This window comes from Gekko japonicus, unplaced genomic scaffold (genome assembly GCF_001447785.1).
Source record: "Gekko japonicus isolate JY-2015 unplaced genomic scaffold, Gekko_japonicus_V1.1 scaffold442, whole genome shotgun sequence".
Classification (NCBI taxonomy): Eukaryota; Metazoa; Chordata; class Lepidosauria; order Squamata; family Gekkonidae; genus Gekko; species Gekko japonicus.
The window spans coordinates 479079-494006 of record NW_015174288.1 but is presented as its reverse complement, the minus strand read 5'-3'; the positions used below and the strand labels follow the sequence as shown (position 1 = coordinate 494006).

The 14928-nt window shown below is 44.5% G+C and overlaps 1 protein-coding gene across 1 annotated transcript in view; it reads left to right on the top strand.

The window, feature by feature from the left end:
* ENTPD1 (ectonucleoside triphosphate diphosphohydrolase 1) overlaps window positions 1-14928 on the top strand; it is a 28130-nt gene that overhangs the window by 1345 nt on the left and 11857 nt on the right. Inside the window, exons 2-3 of the mRNA XM_015424007.1 lie at window positions 12059-12186; window positions 14075-14192. Coding sequence (XP_015279493.1) covers window positions 12059-12186; window positions 14075-14192 — 246 coding nt within the window. The remainder of the gene's footprint in view (window positions 1-12058; window positions 12187-14074; window positions 14193-14928) is intronic.

Below are 14928 nucleotides of genomic sequence, written 5' to 3'. Positions count from 1 at the left end.
CTCATGGGGCTCGGCAGTGGAGCTGCAAGGCCGGCGGCCGGGACCGTTGGGGGCGGGGTGTGTGGCCTTATGACACACTTCCGGTGATGTCAGGGGTGTGGCATATGCTAATGAGTTATGCTAATGAATTCCCCTAGCTCTTTTTCTACGAAACGACCCCTGGTGATGATGGAGGAAGCCAATCTCTCTCTCCCGGGGTTGCCGATCTCCAGGTGGTGGCTGGTGATCCCCTGGCATTACGCCTGATCTCTAGGTGGACTCTATGGCATTATATCCCATTGAAGTCCCCCCCCCAAAAAAAACCCCATTCTCCTCAGGCTCCACTCCCAAAATCTCCAGTTATTTATTATTTTAAGTTTAAGCATAATGGGTGCCCCACAAGAAAAAAAATTGCCCCACAAAATGAAAAATCCTGGCTACAGCCCTCGTCAGCATGATAGCTAATGCCTCCTTTGGGCCAGGCCTTGGGCCAGATGCCTCAAGGGAGGTGGTGGTCTAGTCATTTCAAGCAGTTGCTGACTTTGGCAATTACTAGCTGATCTCTCATTTGCAATTTTTGGGCAAGTTGCTCAAGAGAATGGTAGCTAATTCCGTATAATATTGGATTAAGCTGTTTATCTAGATCTATTTCAGTTTCGTTTCATATCTGATTTTACAACAGAGACATTTTTGTTCTCCTGGTTTATTACCTACCCTGAGAAAGAGACAGGAGGATTATGATTTTGTTGATTCTCTTGGACTTCCTGGTGGTTTTCAGTACTGTCACCTATTGTATCCCTATGGATTACTGGTGGCACTGCATAGCAGTCATTCTGCTCCTTTCTGGGGATCAGTTTCCAGAACCTAGAAACTGGAAGATGGCAAGTTCTCAAAGGTGAGTATTTCTCCCCATGCTCTGTCCATGAAACTACAGAGAGAGGTTATGGAGTGAACCAGCTCTATTTATCCTTTTCAGTAAATGCGGGTAAGGTAGTTTTTTTGTAAAGGATTATCTGGGCGCAGTGGTAGACTGGATAATGGTGAATTAATTTAAAATCAATTCAGATTAAGACTGTTAAAGGTGGTTCATTTGGACTGGCTAATTAGGGGAATGCCTGTCCTTTATTTATTTATTTATTATTCGTATTTATACCCTGCCCTCCCAGCGAACCGGCTCAGGGCAGTTTACAGAAGTCGGTACGATGTACCTAATCAGCATAAAACTTTTAAAACATTTTAAAACAGCTTAAAACATTCATAATATTGAAACATTTAAAGTGCTTGCAGTATTAAATTAGATGGTGTACTCTAAGATATATCATCCGAGTTCTCGATCCAGCAGTCTTACAGTCTCCCAAGTAGATATAGGCCTAACTCCGTGTTAGGGCCAGTCCTGTACTACAGATGTTCTAGTAGTATAATTGGTGGTCATGGTGGCAGCTCCTGATTGAAAGCCTGGTGGAAGAGCTCTGTCTTGCAGGCCCTGCGGAACTGCAAAAGGTCCCACAGGGCCCTGATCTCTTCCGGGAGCTCATTCCACCAGTAAGGAGCCACCACCGAAAAGGCCCTGGCCCTGGTGGCTGTGAGCCTGGCATCTTTGGGGCCCGGGATAATTAACCAATGTTGTAGTGCTCTCTGGGGTATATATGGGGAAAGGCCTCAGGTATACTGGCTCCTGGCCATATAGGGCTTTAAAGATAAGTAACAGCACCTTGAAGCATATTCGGTATGCTATTGACAGTCAGTGCAGTGACCTGAGCACAGGCTGGATGTGCTCCCAATGTGGGAAGGCCCATCAACAGCCTGGCTGCAGCATTCTGCACTAGCTGCAGTTCCGGATTTGCGACAAGGGCAGCTCCATGTAGAGAGTGTTACAGTAGTCTAATCTTGAAGTAACTGTTGCATGGATCACTGTAGCCAGGTCACCACGGTCGATGAAGGGACCAACTGCCGAATCAGCTGAAGATGATAAAAGGTCGACTTTGCAGTGGCTGCTACCTGGGCCTCCATTGTCAAGGAGGGATCCAGGAGCACTCCCAGACTCCTCACCTTCGACGCTGGCACCAGCGGTGCCCCATCAAAGGCTGGGAGCGGGATCCCCAGCCCCATACCGCCACAACTCAAGCACAGGACCTCCGTCTTTGCCGGATTTAGCTTCAGCCGACTCAGCGTGAGCCAACCAGCCACGGCCTGCAGCGCCTGGTCCAGATCTTCTGGTCTGGAGTCCAACCAGCCACCCAACATCAGATAGAGCAGAGTGTCATCAGCATACTGATGACAGCCCAGCCCATACCTCCAAGCAACCTGGGCAAGGGGGCGCATGTAGATTTTAAACAACATCGGGGAAAGCACCGCCCCCTGGGGCACCCCGCAATCAAGCGGGTGTCTCTTGGACTGCTATTCCCCTAGTGCCACCCTTTGCCACCCTGGAGAAAGGAGACAAGCCATTGTAAGGTGAGCCCCTGTATCCCCACGTCGGCGAGGCGGTGGGTCAGCAACTGATGGTCAACCATGTCAAACGCAGCTGACAGGTCCAACAACAACAGTGCTGCTGAACTGCCCCGATCCAGGTGTCTTTGGAGATCGTCAGTAAGAGCGACCTACGCCGTCTCCGTCCCGTGTCCCAGGTGAAAGCCAGACTGGAAGGGATCTAATATGGAAGTGTCATCCAGAAAGCCCTGCAGTTGTACTGCCACTGCCGTCTCAATTAATTTGCCCAAATAGGATCAAGGCCATGATTTGGGGGTACTTCTGGATGTGGTATTACTCCTGGATTCCCAAGCATGGTTGTGACCCAATGCACTTTTAACAGTTCTACCTGATCCACTAATTGTGTGCATCGCTGGAAAATAGATACTAAACTATTTTCATCCATGCCCTGGAGACTTCCTGAGTTAGACTACTGTAATGTGCTGTGTGGGCTGTGGTGGCTCAGAGGTTAAGATGCTGAGCTGCAGACTTGGAAGGTCTGTAGTTCGGCAGTTCGAGACCCTAGTGCCGCATGATGAGAGTGAGCTCCCGTCTCTGGCTTCAGCTCCTGCCAGCCTATAGCAGTTCGAAAGCAAGAAATTGCAGGTAGATAAATAGGTATTGCTTTGGTGGGAAGGTAACAGTGGTGGTAAGGTAACAGTGTTCTGTACACCTCGATGTTTAGTCATGTCAGCCACATGACCACGGAAACATCTTTGGACAGTGCTAGAGTTGGTTTCGACTAGCTTTTGAGCAAGGGAAACCTTAACCTTTTACCCTTTAATGTGCTGTATGCAGAGTTGTACTTGAAGAGAGTTTGGTAGAGAAGATGCTATTTATCTGGAAAATGTCTGTGCCACCTCTCTAGGGAAACCAGCCCATGGTGGCTTATAAAATAATGCAGAAAAGACAGCTGTGCCAATGCAGAATTGAGAAAGAGAAAAAACACACAATGGTGCTGTGGGAAAAGAGGGTTTATTTCACTCAAAGCTCCCTGTGGATCTGTAAGGCAGCTGTCTCTTAGAGTGTTCCTGGCACATTATTACAGTGGGAATACTCTAACTAATGGTTGCCTTACAGATCCCCAGACAAAGCTTTGTGCTAAATGTGTAGGGATCTTTGACTGAGCTAAAATGTCCAACTGCATCATCATCTTTCTCTTCCTTGGTTTATAAAATAAAGCATAATAAAAACATAAAACTTCATAAAAGTTACTAATTAAAACCCACCCAGCACATAAAACATGGAGCAACTTAAAACAACTGTTAAACATTTCTCGGGATAAAAGACGACTATGGCCTGTTATGCACAGGTGTTTTCCTTCGCTTTCACCGTGCACGTCTGTTGGGCTTCTTTTGTCATTCTGCATTGATTTTCCTCCCTTCAGTGCTCAGTTCACTTTCTGGTTGCTGTTTCCCTGGGTTTTCTGAGAGTGTTTTTGTGCCAATTATTCACTTGTTTTGCTTCCAAGTCGAAGGTAATTCAAAAGTGTACACATTCCCTTGGATTTCCCCCTTCCCTTTTGCCACCCCTCGAAGGTCACTCCCCACCCACATCATGGCCATTCAGCCCACTCTGCACCTTTCACTATCCTTCCCCCTTTATTATTGTACAAGTTCCATTTCCCCTGTTTTTAAATTTTTATTTTTTTGACAGGTGGCATGAGTCTAGTGATATGAGACTATTGCTAGTCTCAGATCACTGAATTAAAAAAATATTAAATGACGGGGGAAGTTTAAAAGGAGCTGTAGGAGGCTGAGTTCCCTTCTGGTATTGACTTGAAAAGGAGATTGGAGAGGAGGCAAATGGCAGCATCCCCAGCACTGAAAAAAATAATAATCAGTGTTACATGCAAACAAAATAAAGAGGGGGGATGGTCAGTGGAATGAAATTGACATGAGATGAAAAAGAGAGAGACACTGGGATGGGAAGCCTAAAGCTTTGAAAATGTTTTCCCCTTTAATGCTTTAGTGAACAAAGTTAGGAGGGGGACCATTTTGGCAGTCTCTGGAAGCCTAACATTAAAGTGGCAGCTGAGCCACATGGACCTTCTGTGAACCACCAAACTTAAGAATCTCTTGGGATTGATCCATTTGCAGGAAGAGTGCAATCTGCACAGGACAGGCTTTTAAAAACTGCCAAGATCATGACCAACATGCAGGATCAAATTAGAAAATCACAAAGAGAAAACCATGCAGATTTGCAATGAAGGACAGAAAATCAGTGTTACTATACAGCTGTGCTAGTGCATGGGCAAAAATACCCCCCCTTTTCAGTTTAGTGACATAAGATTTAAAGCTCTCCAGAGCTTCTGTCAGAGGACTCAAGCAGCCCTGCACAAAGTGTGGTGAAGTTGCAGCTGACTTTGCACAGGCACATGTGTGCGCATGCACACACACATTGCCAACGAACACAGCTTGCAGGGTCAGTATCAGTGGGTTCTGTGCATTCCCCCATAGTTCCCCCATAGAACGAGATCGTGTGACTCTTTTCTCTTTCCCATTTTTCACAGTAGCCAATAACACAGCAGATAATCCCCTAGTGAGCGGCAATATGGAAAATGGGGCTACGCAGCTGCTTGTCAGTTTCAAGAAAAGTCTGGTCTGTTTCAACAATGGGTTTTCCCTCTTTGCCTGCATTCCTTTTTGTTCCCTTTCATTCAACAAAATAATGCTAAAATGCATGTGCAAAACCTGAACCACGAAGATTTAAATGGAAAGTGCTTGCTGGGCGGTACTTCACAGCTGCCATAGGACAACTGAGTAATTTTTTAAAAAAACAAAAACTTTGGATGCTACCCCCACATGTCACAAGTGACATTCCACCCCAATTTTAAAAAGTGTGGGGTTTTTTAATTGTAGCTGCAGAATAAGTACACTGGAGGAAAAAGAATAGTGTGTAAGGCAGGTACAGAATCCAAAGTCAAGAGTAAAGGCTTACTGCTCTGAAAATCTTCAAAGATGTGCATGCGTAATGGGCCTATAAAAGGATATATAAAAATCAACTTCTTAAAATTGCTATGTATTTATTGATTGGTCTAAGTCTGAGAATACCTCTTAAGAAAAATCTGCACTGTTTTGTTCATTTTCAGGCTAATTCAAAATGCTGGTTTATACCTATAAAGCCGTGTTTGGAGTGGTCCCAGATGTCTCAAGGGCTGCCTTCTCCCATATGACCCTTCCAGGTTCCATTTAGCTATAATGGCTAATATTATTAGACATATCCTCCATGAATTTGGCTAAAGCTCTTTGAAAACCATCTAAGGCAACAGTTGTAACTTCATGCCATGGCAGTGATTTCTGTGGGTAAAAGAATCCTGTAGCAAAACAGAAGATACAGATGTGGTGAAATTTAGCAATCACTAAAGCTGATAAGAGCTCTGGTACTGCCATTACCAAGGTCCTTTGTTCCTAATAACTTTCCCTCAATGACTCATGATAAACCAATCATTTCTCCAGCATACCTTCTTCTCAATACTGTCTGAGAAACATCCAGGCCGAGATTTCATTCCCCCAAATGAATCACTTGTGACACAAACCAGGGAATGGAGAATGCTGCTGAGAGAAGAGAAGCTGGGAGCTGCAAGGCTTGCTTTGCTTTGCTGTTGCTCGTGCTTTGTGTATAAGGGTTCAGAGATAGTGCTGCTGGGAACTGCTGTCTGCAGTGCTGGAGTAGAGACCAAGTCAGTGGCACTGTCTCCGGATGGAAGGAATGTCCTTGGTGCTGTTTTGGTGAATGGGGGGATTGTCAGCCTCAGCTGGCTGGGTCATAGGGAATTCCTGTCTGTAACCTCCCTGACGAAATTTTGCCAAAAATAAACCATTGAGTTTGCTGCCAAGACAAACAGAAAAGCTGGGATTCCGCGCTGAGCACAAAGCTCCTGTGTGCTCACTTCCGGGCTGTATGACTCCCTCTGGGAAAGAGAGGCAGGGGCTTTGTACTGGCTGTCCCTTCACCTCTGCAGTGTTTGCTGCCCCACAGCTTAGAACTGCAGGACTGTCCCACTCTTTGGATGGAAAATCAGCAAGGGCCTTTTTTTAGCATCAGCCTTTGTCAACAGCTCTTGTTCTCTGAACTTCCAAAACATTTCTATTCTTAAGATTTCCTGTAAGAAAAATAAGTTGATGGTTTATTAATTTTGTTCCTGCATATTTTGGTCATCAACATATTTCCTACGTGAGTTTGGTGTCCAAGAGGCTTATGGTTTCTGTGAAGCCCTGAGGAAGATGGCATACGTTCTGCCAAGGCCGTGCAACAGCAGTACCAGTGCAAGTAGTGCATGAGGTACTGCATGGATAAGCTCGGTAGTGAGCCTTGGTTGAAGCAGAGGTCAGCCCAAAGCATTTGCATGTCATAAGCTTCAGAATTGTGAGAGTGTGTTGAAGTGTCATGCGATCTTAAAAGGGATTATGTTACTTCTGTGATGTTTTCATTGTTATTCAGGCTCACATCTTCAAGTCTTCTCACTGAACACAGGTACTAGAATCATGCATTTAATTACAAAAGAGAGGGGTTCTTCCAAAGTAACTCTTAAAAGAACAGGGATCATAATATCTTAAAATGCATAATAAAGGCTATGTGTAATGCTGCATGTTCTTGTGTCTCTAAATGTGGATGTACTGCCTGAGAGTGCCTGTGTGCCTTATTAAAGAGTGACGGGGGGGGGGATCCTGATGTTTCCTTGCAGTACAAGAGAGAGCATCAAAGGGAAAGCCAGGATGTAAGGCTTGCAGCTACTGTAAGGGATAGTTAATCTTAAAGCACCAACTCCTCACCCCAAGCTGATACCAAATAGTGAAAGCAGAGAGGCTATATTTCCCCAGCAATCCCACACTGTTTTGCTTTATACTGTGCTCAGTGGTGAATCCAGGAAAGTTCTGGTCTGAGCCAGCTGGATGCAGCTGGACTGAGACATTGATGTGCAACACTGCAGCTGCTGCCCCTCCTTCTTCATGCAGGCCTCATGCCCAGTTGTCTCTTACTTTGTTGGGCAGCCAAGGAGGTGGCTCTCAGCCATCCTGGGATTTCCCTTTCCTCAGAAGTCCTCGTTTGGTTTAGCCAGCCAGTTTTCCCAGCCTTCTAGGTACAGTCACCCATGCTAATTGCCATCATCAGCCACTGGCATTCAGTTTTCAGAACTGGATGAGATTCCATTCCTTTTCTCGGCTTGTGTGTATGAGGGAGGATTAGTAGGTCCAGAATGCATTGCTCTGGTTTGGGAGATTTGCTGCCAGAAGCCTCACATGTTGCCTGACTGGCAGGATATTGCTCTACAGTAGTTTTTTCCTAAGAAGGAGAAATGTTTGGACTCTGATGCTTCTGACCTGGAAGTCCTTTCCCCCTAATCTCATATGGAGACTAGTTATGGTTGTTTATAAGTGAATGAAAGGCACTCTGATTATACTCAAAGATTATACTCTTACTAGGAATAAGGCCTGTTGTGGAAATAAATACAATGAGATCTAGAAAGAGGCTCTGGGCGGGTGCCATGACCTTGGGCATTCAGCATCAATTTGCTGTGGCAACTTCAGCCAAGTGTAATGACACAGAGACCTCTGTTTTCTCCAGGGGAACTGATCTCTGCCATCTGGAGAGCAGTTGTAATTCCCCTGGAGATTGGCAACAATGATTCCCCAGGAGGAAATGGCTGGTTTGGGGGTGGAGTCTATGGTATTGTACCTTCTGAGGTCCCATCCCTCCTCAAACCCCACCCGCTCCAGGCTCCACCCCTCAAATCTCCAGGAATTTCCCAACCTGGAATTGACAACCCTATCTCCTTCCCAGCCAACCATCAACCTACCTTTATCTGCCCCTCTGACTTCAGCTTTCCATCTCCCCCCCCCACCTGCAGCCTCTACCCAGTAAAAGTACAGTCTTTCTCCACAGTGGAGACCCAAGCAGGAGGGAAATGAACTCAGCAGGGTATAATGACACAGTCTACCCTGCAAAGCAGCCTTTTTCTCCAGGGGAACTGATCTCTGCCATTTGGAAAGCAGTTTTAATTCTGAGTGATCTCCAGCCCTCACCTGGGGTTTGGCAGCAGTGGTTCCCAAGAGCAAATAACTGCTTTGGCATTCTACTCTCCTGAGGTCTTTCCCCTCCCCAAACTCTGGCTTCTGTAGACTCCACCACAAAATCTCCAGGAATTTCCTAACCTGGAGCTGGCAATCCTAGAGGACTGGCCCCGATGAGTTTCCCACAAAGGCCAAAGTAGGCCTGGAATGGGCCTCCTGCCTTTGTCTTTTTACTAAAAAAAAATGAACTTGGTTGCCTAGCAACAGCCACTGAGGAAAAAGTTAGCCCCACAGCAGGAGGAGAAGAAACTGGTTTGACAGCGAGTGGCCCACCTCAGTAAGCCAGCCGTACAGGAGCCAAGCAGGAGAAGCATCTTCGTCAGGAGAGACAACCGTTTTGGCAGTTTATTCTGTCAGGGAAGAGTGGCCTGGCTGGCAGTGAGCGGGGGAGAGGAGCAGACCCAGCCCCCAGCCAATGGCACGTGAGTACACTTGAGTGGTGGTTGATGGGCCAATGGCTGATAGAGCGCACAGCACAGGCAATGGGAGAGCCGGAAAGTGCCAATACCCTGGGTTTTTATATACACAGGATATTGTGTAATAAGTTCCATTACTAAATCATAGTTTTGCTAGGTTTCCATTGCTGACCTCTGGTGATCCTTGTTTGATGCTCTTAACCATGGTTTGGGGAGTTGAGTTAAGTTCTCCTTTCCATCCTAGCAGAGCTGCTCAACTATTTGGCATTTACACACTTCAGTTACAGATTCAGGTTGGGTAGCTGTGTTGGTCTGAAATAGCAGAACAAAGTTTGAGTCCAGTGGCACCTTTAAGACCAACAAAGTTTTATTCACAGTATAAGCATGCTTGCACATAAAGTTTGTAATGTGAATAAAACTCTGTTGGTCTTAAAGGTGCCACTGGACTCAAACTTTGTTCTGACACGTCAGTTATGTAAAATGTGCTTGAGATGTTCCTTCTCACTATGCCTGGTTAAAGACATGACAATCTAGGGGGAAATGGAAATAAACTCTTTTTCTCTGATGCTCAGTATGAAAAAAACTACAAATATTGGGGAGAAAAGCCTGTTTCTGGTACATGTTAATGTCCTCTGCTATTCTCTCCCTTGGATTTATTTTTTGGCTTTTGGCTGCCTGAATGCCTGAACCCCTGCTTTAGGAGTTGAATCTCTGCCTGGAAACTGTATAGATAGTATGGTATAAGCCACCTTCATGTATCTCTGTAACCTCTTCCCTCCTCCACCACTGCATAGCAGCAATAAGAACCATGTTGCCATGGGGAAGAAGCCCTGGTTAGGCCCTCAGTGTACCTTTCAGCATTTGGGGAGGAGTGCTGCACTTTATCAGCAGACCCCTATTGCCACTTGTGTGTGCCGTCATTGCCCAGATTGGGGCCTCCCCAAGCTTTTGTTTTGGAACCTAAGAACGCCAGCTGCTCCTCTAGCCTAGAAATGAGAGGCAGTGAAGGGAGGGCTCAGGCAACCCTAGTGTGACTCTGGATGAAGTTGGGAGTGTGGGCCTCCTTGACACAGACATGTGTCCCTCCAGTCACACACACTGTAGCAGCACACTCATTAAGAAACATTAACAGTATTTTGCCAAATCTTAGCCTCTAAGCAGGTGGCATTTTAAGGAAGAAATAGAAATGTTCACAGGAAGTCATGACAGTACTATTTGTAAGACCTTATAATGCAGACTTCCTCTTTTACTTACCATAATGTTGGGGATTTCTGTTCTCTACCCACCCATGCCCCTCAGTTTACCACCTGCCAAAAAAGATATATTAAGGTGTTGCATGTTTGTTATTTTTATTAAGTTTAACCCACGCTCTCAGCCGAGAAGTTCTCCAGGTGGCTTGCAATGTACAAGCAGGCAACCTGTAAAATTTAGTAAAAACAGCACAATAAAACTATAGCGTTGTTAAAGAAAACTAATGACAGCATAAACAGAAGACTTACTCTGTCAGCTCAAAATGATCAAAAGCTACAGTGGTAACAAAAATCTTAGAAGAGCAGCAAGAAATTGTAAAACAGCTTTTAATATCTGAGGACAAGCAAGGGAAGTTCAGATACATCAAAACCAGCCAAATTAATTAGATGCAGCCGTTCATAAATGCCTGGGCAAACAAAATTGTTTGTATGAGGCACCAAAAAGTCAAAAGTTGTGGCCCCAGTCAGATGGTTATGGAGAAGTCATGCTAAGGCAGCAGAAAAGGCCCTAGTGGCAGCTTCATCTCTGGTTTGGTATGTTTGCAATCTTTAAAAGAAAAATCAAGAACGGCTTGGTATTTGTTATTTTATCCTGGTTTTAACTGGAAATGTTTTAACTATTATTGTAAGTGGCCTTAAACCATGTGAAAAGGCTGGGTATAAATATTTTAATAAATAAGAGTATCAGAAATTGTTTATTTAAAAATAGCTTCTACCCCAGCTCCACCTTTCTACTTAAAATAGCCTGCTGTTCAAAATTTCCATAGATTTTACATGACTATATATGGATCTCTTCTAGTATTCACTCATGGGACATTTTAGGATGATGCTAAACCTAGTCAGAGCAAGGCTGGCCCGTTTCAGTTCTGTAGCACTTTACCCCCTGTTCCCACGTAGTTACTGTAGTTGTCTGTGTAACTAATTAATCATGAGCACCAAAAGGAGACCTGACCAGAATAATTGTACTGTAGATTGTCTACATTCCTTAAGCGATGATCATGTCTCATTTGTGGTCTTGATAAAGCCACAAGTGGACCACCTCCCATGATCTACCTTTGTTTTACTTTTTAGTCTCCCACTCCCTTTGAGCTGTAGGCTTCTTTCCCTTTTCCCAGCAGCTCTAATTTCTGTGCACATTTCTGTTGCATAAAATCTCAGAGTTGAATTAATATATAAAGTGTGTATTTTGTAACACATACACTTTGGAAATAATAACACTGGCATCTGCGTAACTTGTTACTATGACTGTCTTAAAACTCTGATACACTTTTTTCACTGTGGCAGAGTAGTGCTCCCTCTCTCAAGTGCTTTCAACTGTTTAGTAAAGCAGGGAGCCAGCAGATACCTGAAGTGATTGTATCAGACCACGAATAGCTCCCACAGAAATGTAGATACTAAAAATGAAAGCAGAGCCAGAAATGCTTCTGCATCTGAAGAAGAAGAAGGAAGAGATTGGATTTATACCCCCCCTTCACTACCCAAGGGAGTCTCAGAGTGGCTTACAAACTCCTTTCCCTTCCCCTCCCCACAACAGACAACCTGTGAGGTAGGTGGGGCTGAGAGAACTCTGACACAAACTGCTCTTTCAGGAACAGCTGTGCCAGAGCTTGTGACTGACCCAAGGTCACATCAGCAGGTGCAAGTGGAGGAATGGGGAATCAAACCCGGTTCTCCCAGATTAGAGTCCGCGCACTTAACCACTACACCAATCTGGGCTGAGAGCTAACAGCTGGACCCAAGGCAATGTGATGGATATTGCCTGGCAGCTTTGCTGGGCTATACTCGTGTCAAGGGGTAGGGTATATGCTTTGTCTTTGCTCATCTCTAGCTCTGTCAGATCACTTCCACCTTCTCTTTACTGTGATTGCAGGTTCCAAGCCAAGGAGACATTTCCCCAGAAAATATGCCATCATCCTAGGACTTCTTCTTGGAGTGTCTCTACTTGGTTTAATCGCAGTGGTTGTTGCTCAGAAACACGCTACCAGAAAAAACAATAAAGTAGGTGACAGAACTGCTGAAGCATTGTAAAGGGAATGGCTGTGACTCAGTGGCAGAGCATCTGCTTGGCATGCAGGAGGTTCTAGGTTCAGTCCCCACGATCTCCAGTTAAAAGGATCGGGTGGTAGTAAATGGTGTGAAAGATCTCTGTTTGAGACCCTGGGGAGCTGCTGACAGTCTAGTAGACATTACTGACTTTGATAGACCAACTCAGTATAAGGAATGACTATTGATTCCGAGACTGCACGATGGCATACACTAGGGTTCTGTGAGTGGGGCTGAAGGGCCCTTTGAAAACTTAATCCACCATGGGAATCCCAATGCAATATTAATCGTTCCTTTGGTAATGGCATGCATGCAATGATATCACCTGGGCGGAAGAATCAAGAGTACACAGAATCTCTGTGGTTATTTATGCAACAGGCATGGGGCAACCTCAGAGGCATTGTCACTGCTCTGAAAAGATGACCCGATTCCTGAGCCCACACGGACTAGGCAAAGGGCAGTATTAACTGTTGTATGCTATGATACCTACTCTCATTAGAGGTTATGTGAATTTTCCTAAGTGTGAGAATAAAGTATGTCTCCAATCCAGAAAAAAACCCTGTGCTTCAAGCCAGCAATTGTCCATCTTTAGTGATCCAAGGATCCCCATGTTGATCACTGGTGGCTTTCATGCATCTTTACCTCAGTTCTGGAGGCGAAGGGTTAACTGTCACCCATTCCTTCCTCCTCCTCCCTGTCCCAACGTGCTGCTTGCCCAGTTGAAAGGCAGAGAATCTGATACACAGAAAGCTATAATGGTATTCAGTTGATGTTTTTTAAAAGCCGTTGATGGGGGGTGGTCACAACAGGAGCAAGGAAAATAGTCACAGTGTGGGTGGGATCAGGTAGATACGAACTTTCCCACCCATATGGCAAGCATACAGGCTTTACTGTGATCATCTGCAAAACTTATTTGCAAAGCAGGTTTGGGAAAGGTCAGAGAAAAGCCAGGACATACCTTGCAGGTACATGAATGTACCACAGTGCTGTGGGGAAGCAAGAAAAACCCTGCTTACCAACAGCATTGAACCCAGTGCAGATAACTTGTGTGGAAAAGGTCATATAAATTTTTTAAAAAACTTGTGTGGAAAAGGTCTAAGTATCAGGAAAAAAATGGTTCCCAAAGCCTGACCTCAGAGATCCCACACCCCAAGGAGTTTCCTTCAAAGCCATATACTGAGGGGCTAATGATCTTTCCCTCTTCCTGTAGGCCAGATCCCAGTATGACCCACACGTGTCAGAGTGATCTACTAGGCCAAAACTTACCACATCTTATATGGATGTACTCCGTTTGAAGCCCAAAATATGTAGTGACAAAGTGCAGTTCATAAGGGTTCCAATTGGGGACATTAACAGTGTTTGCTAGTCTGAAATGCAGTTATAACTCAGCAGCACTTAAAATGTGAAATGTAACAATTAATTACTTCCAAGTAACAACCTGACATGCAGGAAACAGAGAAATGGTTTGTGGGTTGTTCTTCCCTTTCTCCAGCTATCCAAGGGTGTTTTTTTAATAGCTAATAGAAACAAATTATGGTGATAATTCTATACTCATAAGCAATGTTCCCTCTAAGCTGTGGAGTCTTGTGAGCAAAACTTGTACTTTGTGAGCGACTGGCATTAAAGTTGTGAGCGAGCCATTTGGCTGCTGCATAAATCCGTTTGCTCTGGAGCCCTCCTTCCTGAGCCGAGACACAAATGTGTGAGCCGGAGGCTGAAAAACTGTGAGCTAGCTCACACTAACTCAGCTTAGAGGGAACACTGCTCATAAGTACATCTCAGTCACACTGTCCTAATGAGCTGCATTACTTGGAATGATATTGTGGCTTTGTTTCTTCTGCAGTATGGTATTGTGCTGGATGCTGGCTCTTCTCACACAAGCATGTATACATATCAATGGCCAGCAGAGAAGGCAAATGACACAGGAGTAGTGATGCAGATTGATATGTGCGAAGTTAAAGGTAAGGAAATGGGAAGGTTGGGGCTGATTGTAATACAGGAGAAACATTAGGGCAAAGAGATGGAAAGAAGCATACTCAACCAGAAGGCAAAAATTGTTTGCTTCACACCTTGAAAGTGTCCTCAGACTGATCACATAGTTCACCATATCTTGGTGAACAGTTTGAATTACCTTGGAACAGAACTAGAGATGTACAATTTCCGGAAATTTTGAAGCTTGGAAAAAAACCTGGGTTTTTTCCAGTTTTTTTCGGGGGGAAACGGAAATTTTCGGAAAAATTGTAAAAATGCTACATTAGCATTTCTTTTGTCTTTTCTAGACTGAAAGTCATTCTGTTACTTTAGGAACATAAAATATGACTATGGACATTTTTACTTGGCATGAAATTATCACAACTAGCATATTAAAAATATATTGTGTCCAAACAATTATTACAAACAGGATACCCACCCACATGCAAAAATAAAACTGAAACCTTTTTATTTTCTTCTGACAATAGCACCTTCTAAAGGAAGAAATGCATCTTGTTCTTGCATTGGAGAGTTCAGTTTGTAACCTAGGACTTGCTTGAACACCTTGTCTTAAAATATTTTATTCATCATGTTAAAATAAAACGTTCCATAATCAATTTTTTTTTCTTTTTTTAATTTTTCGGAAAAAAACAAAAAAGGCTTCAGGAAAAAAACGGGGGGCAAACGTTTCCCCCCCCCCGAATATCTCTCTCTCTCTCTCTCTCT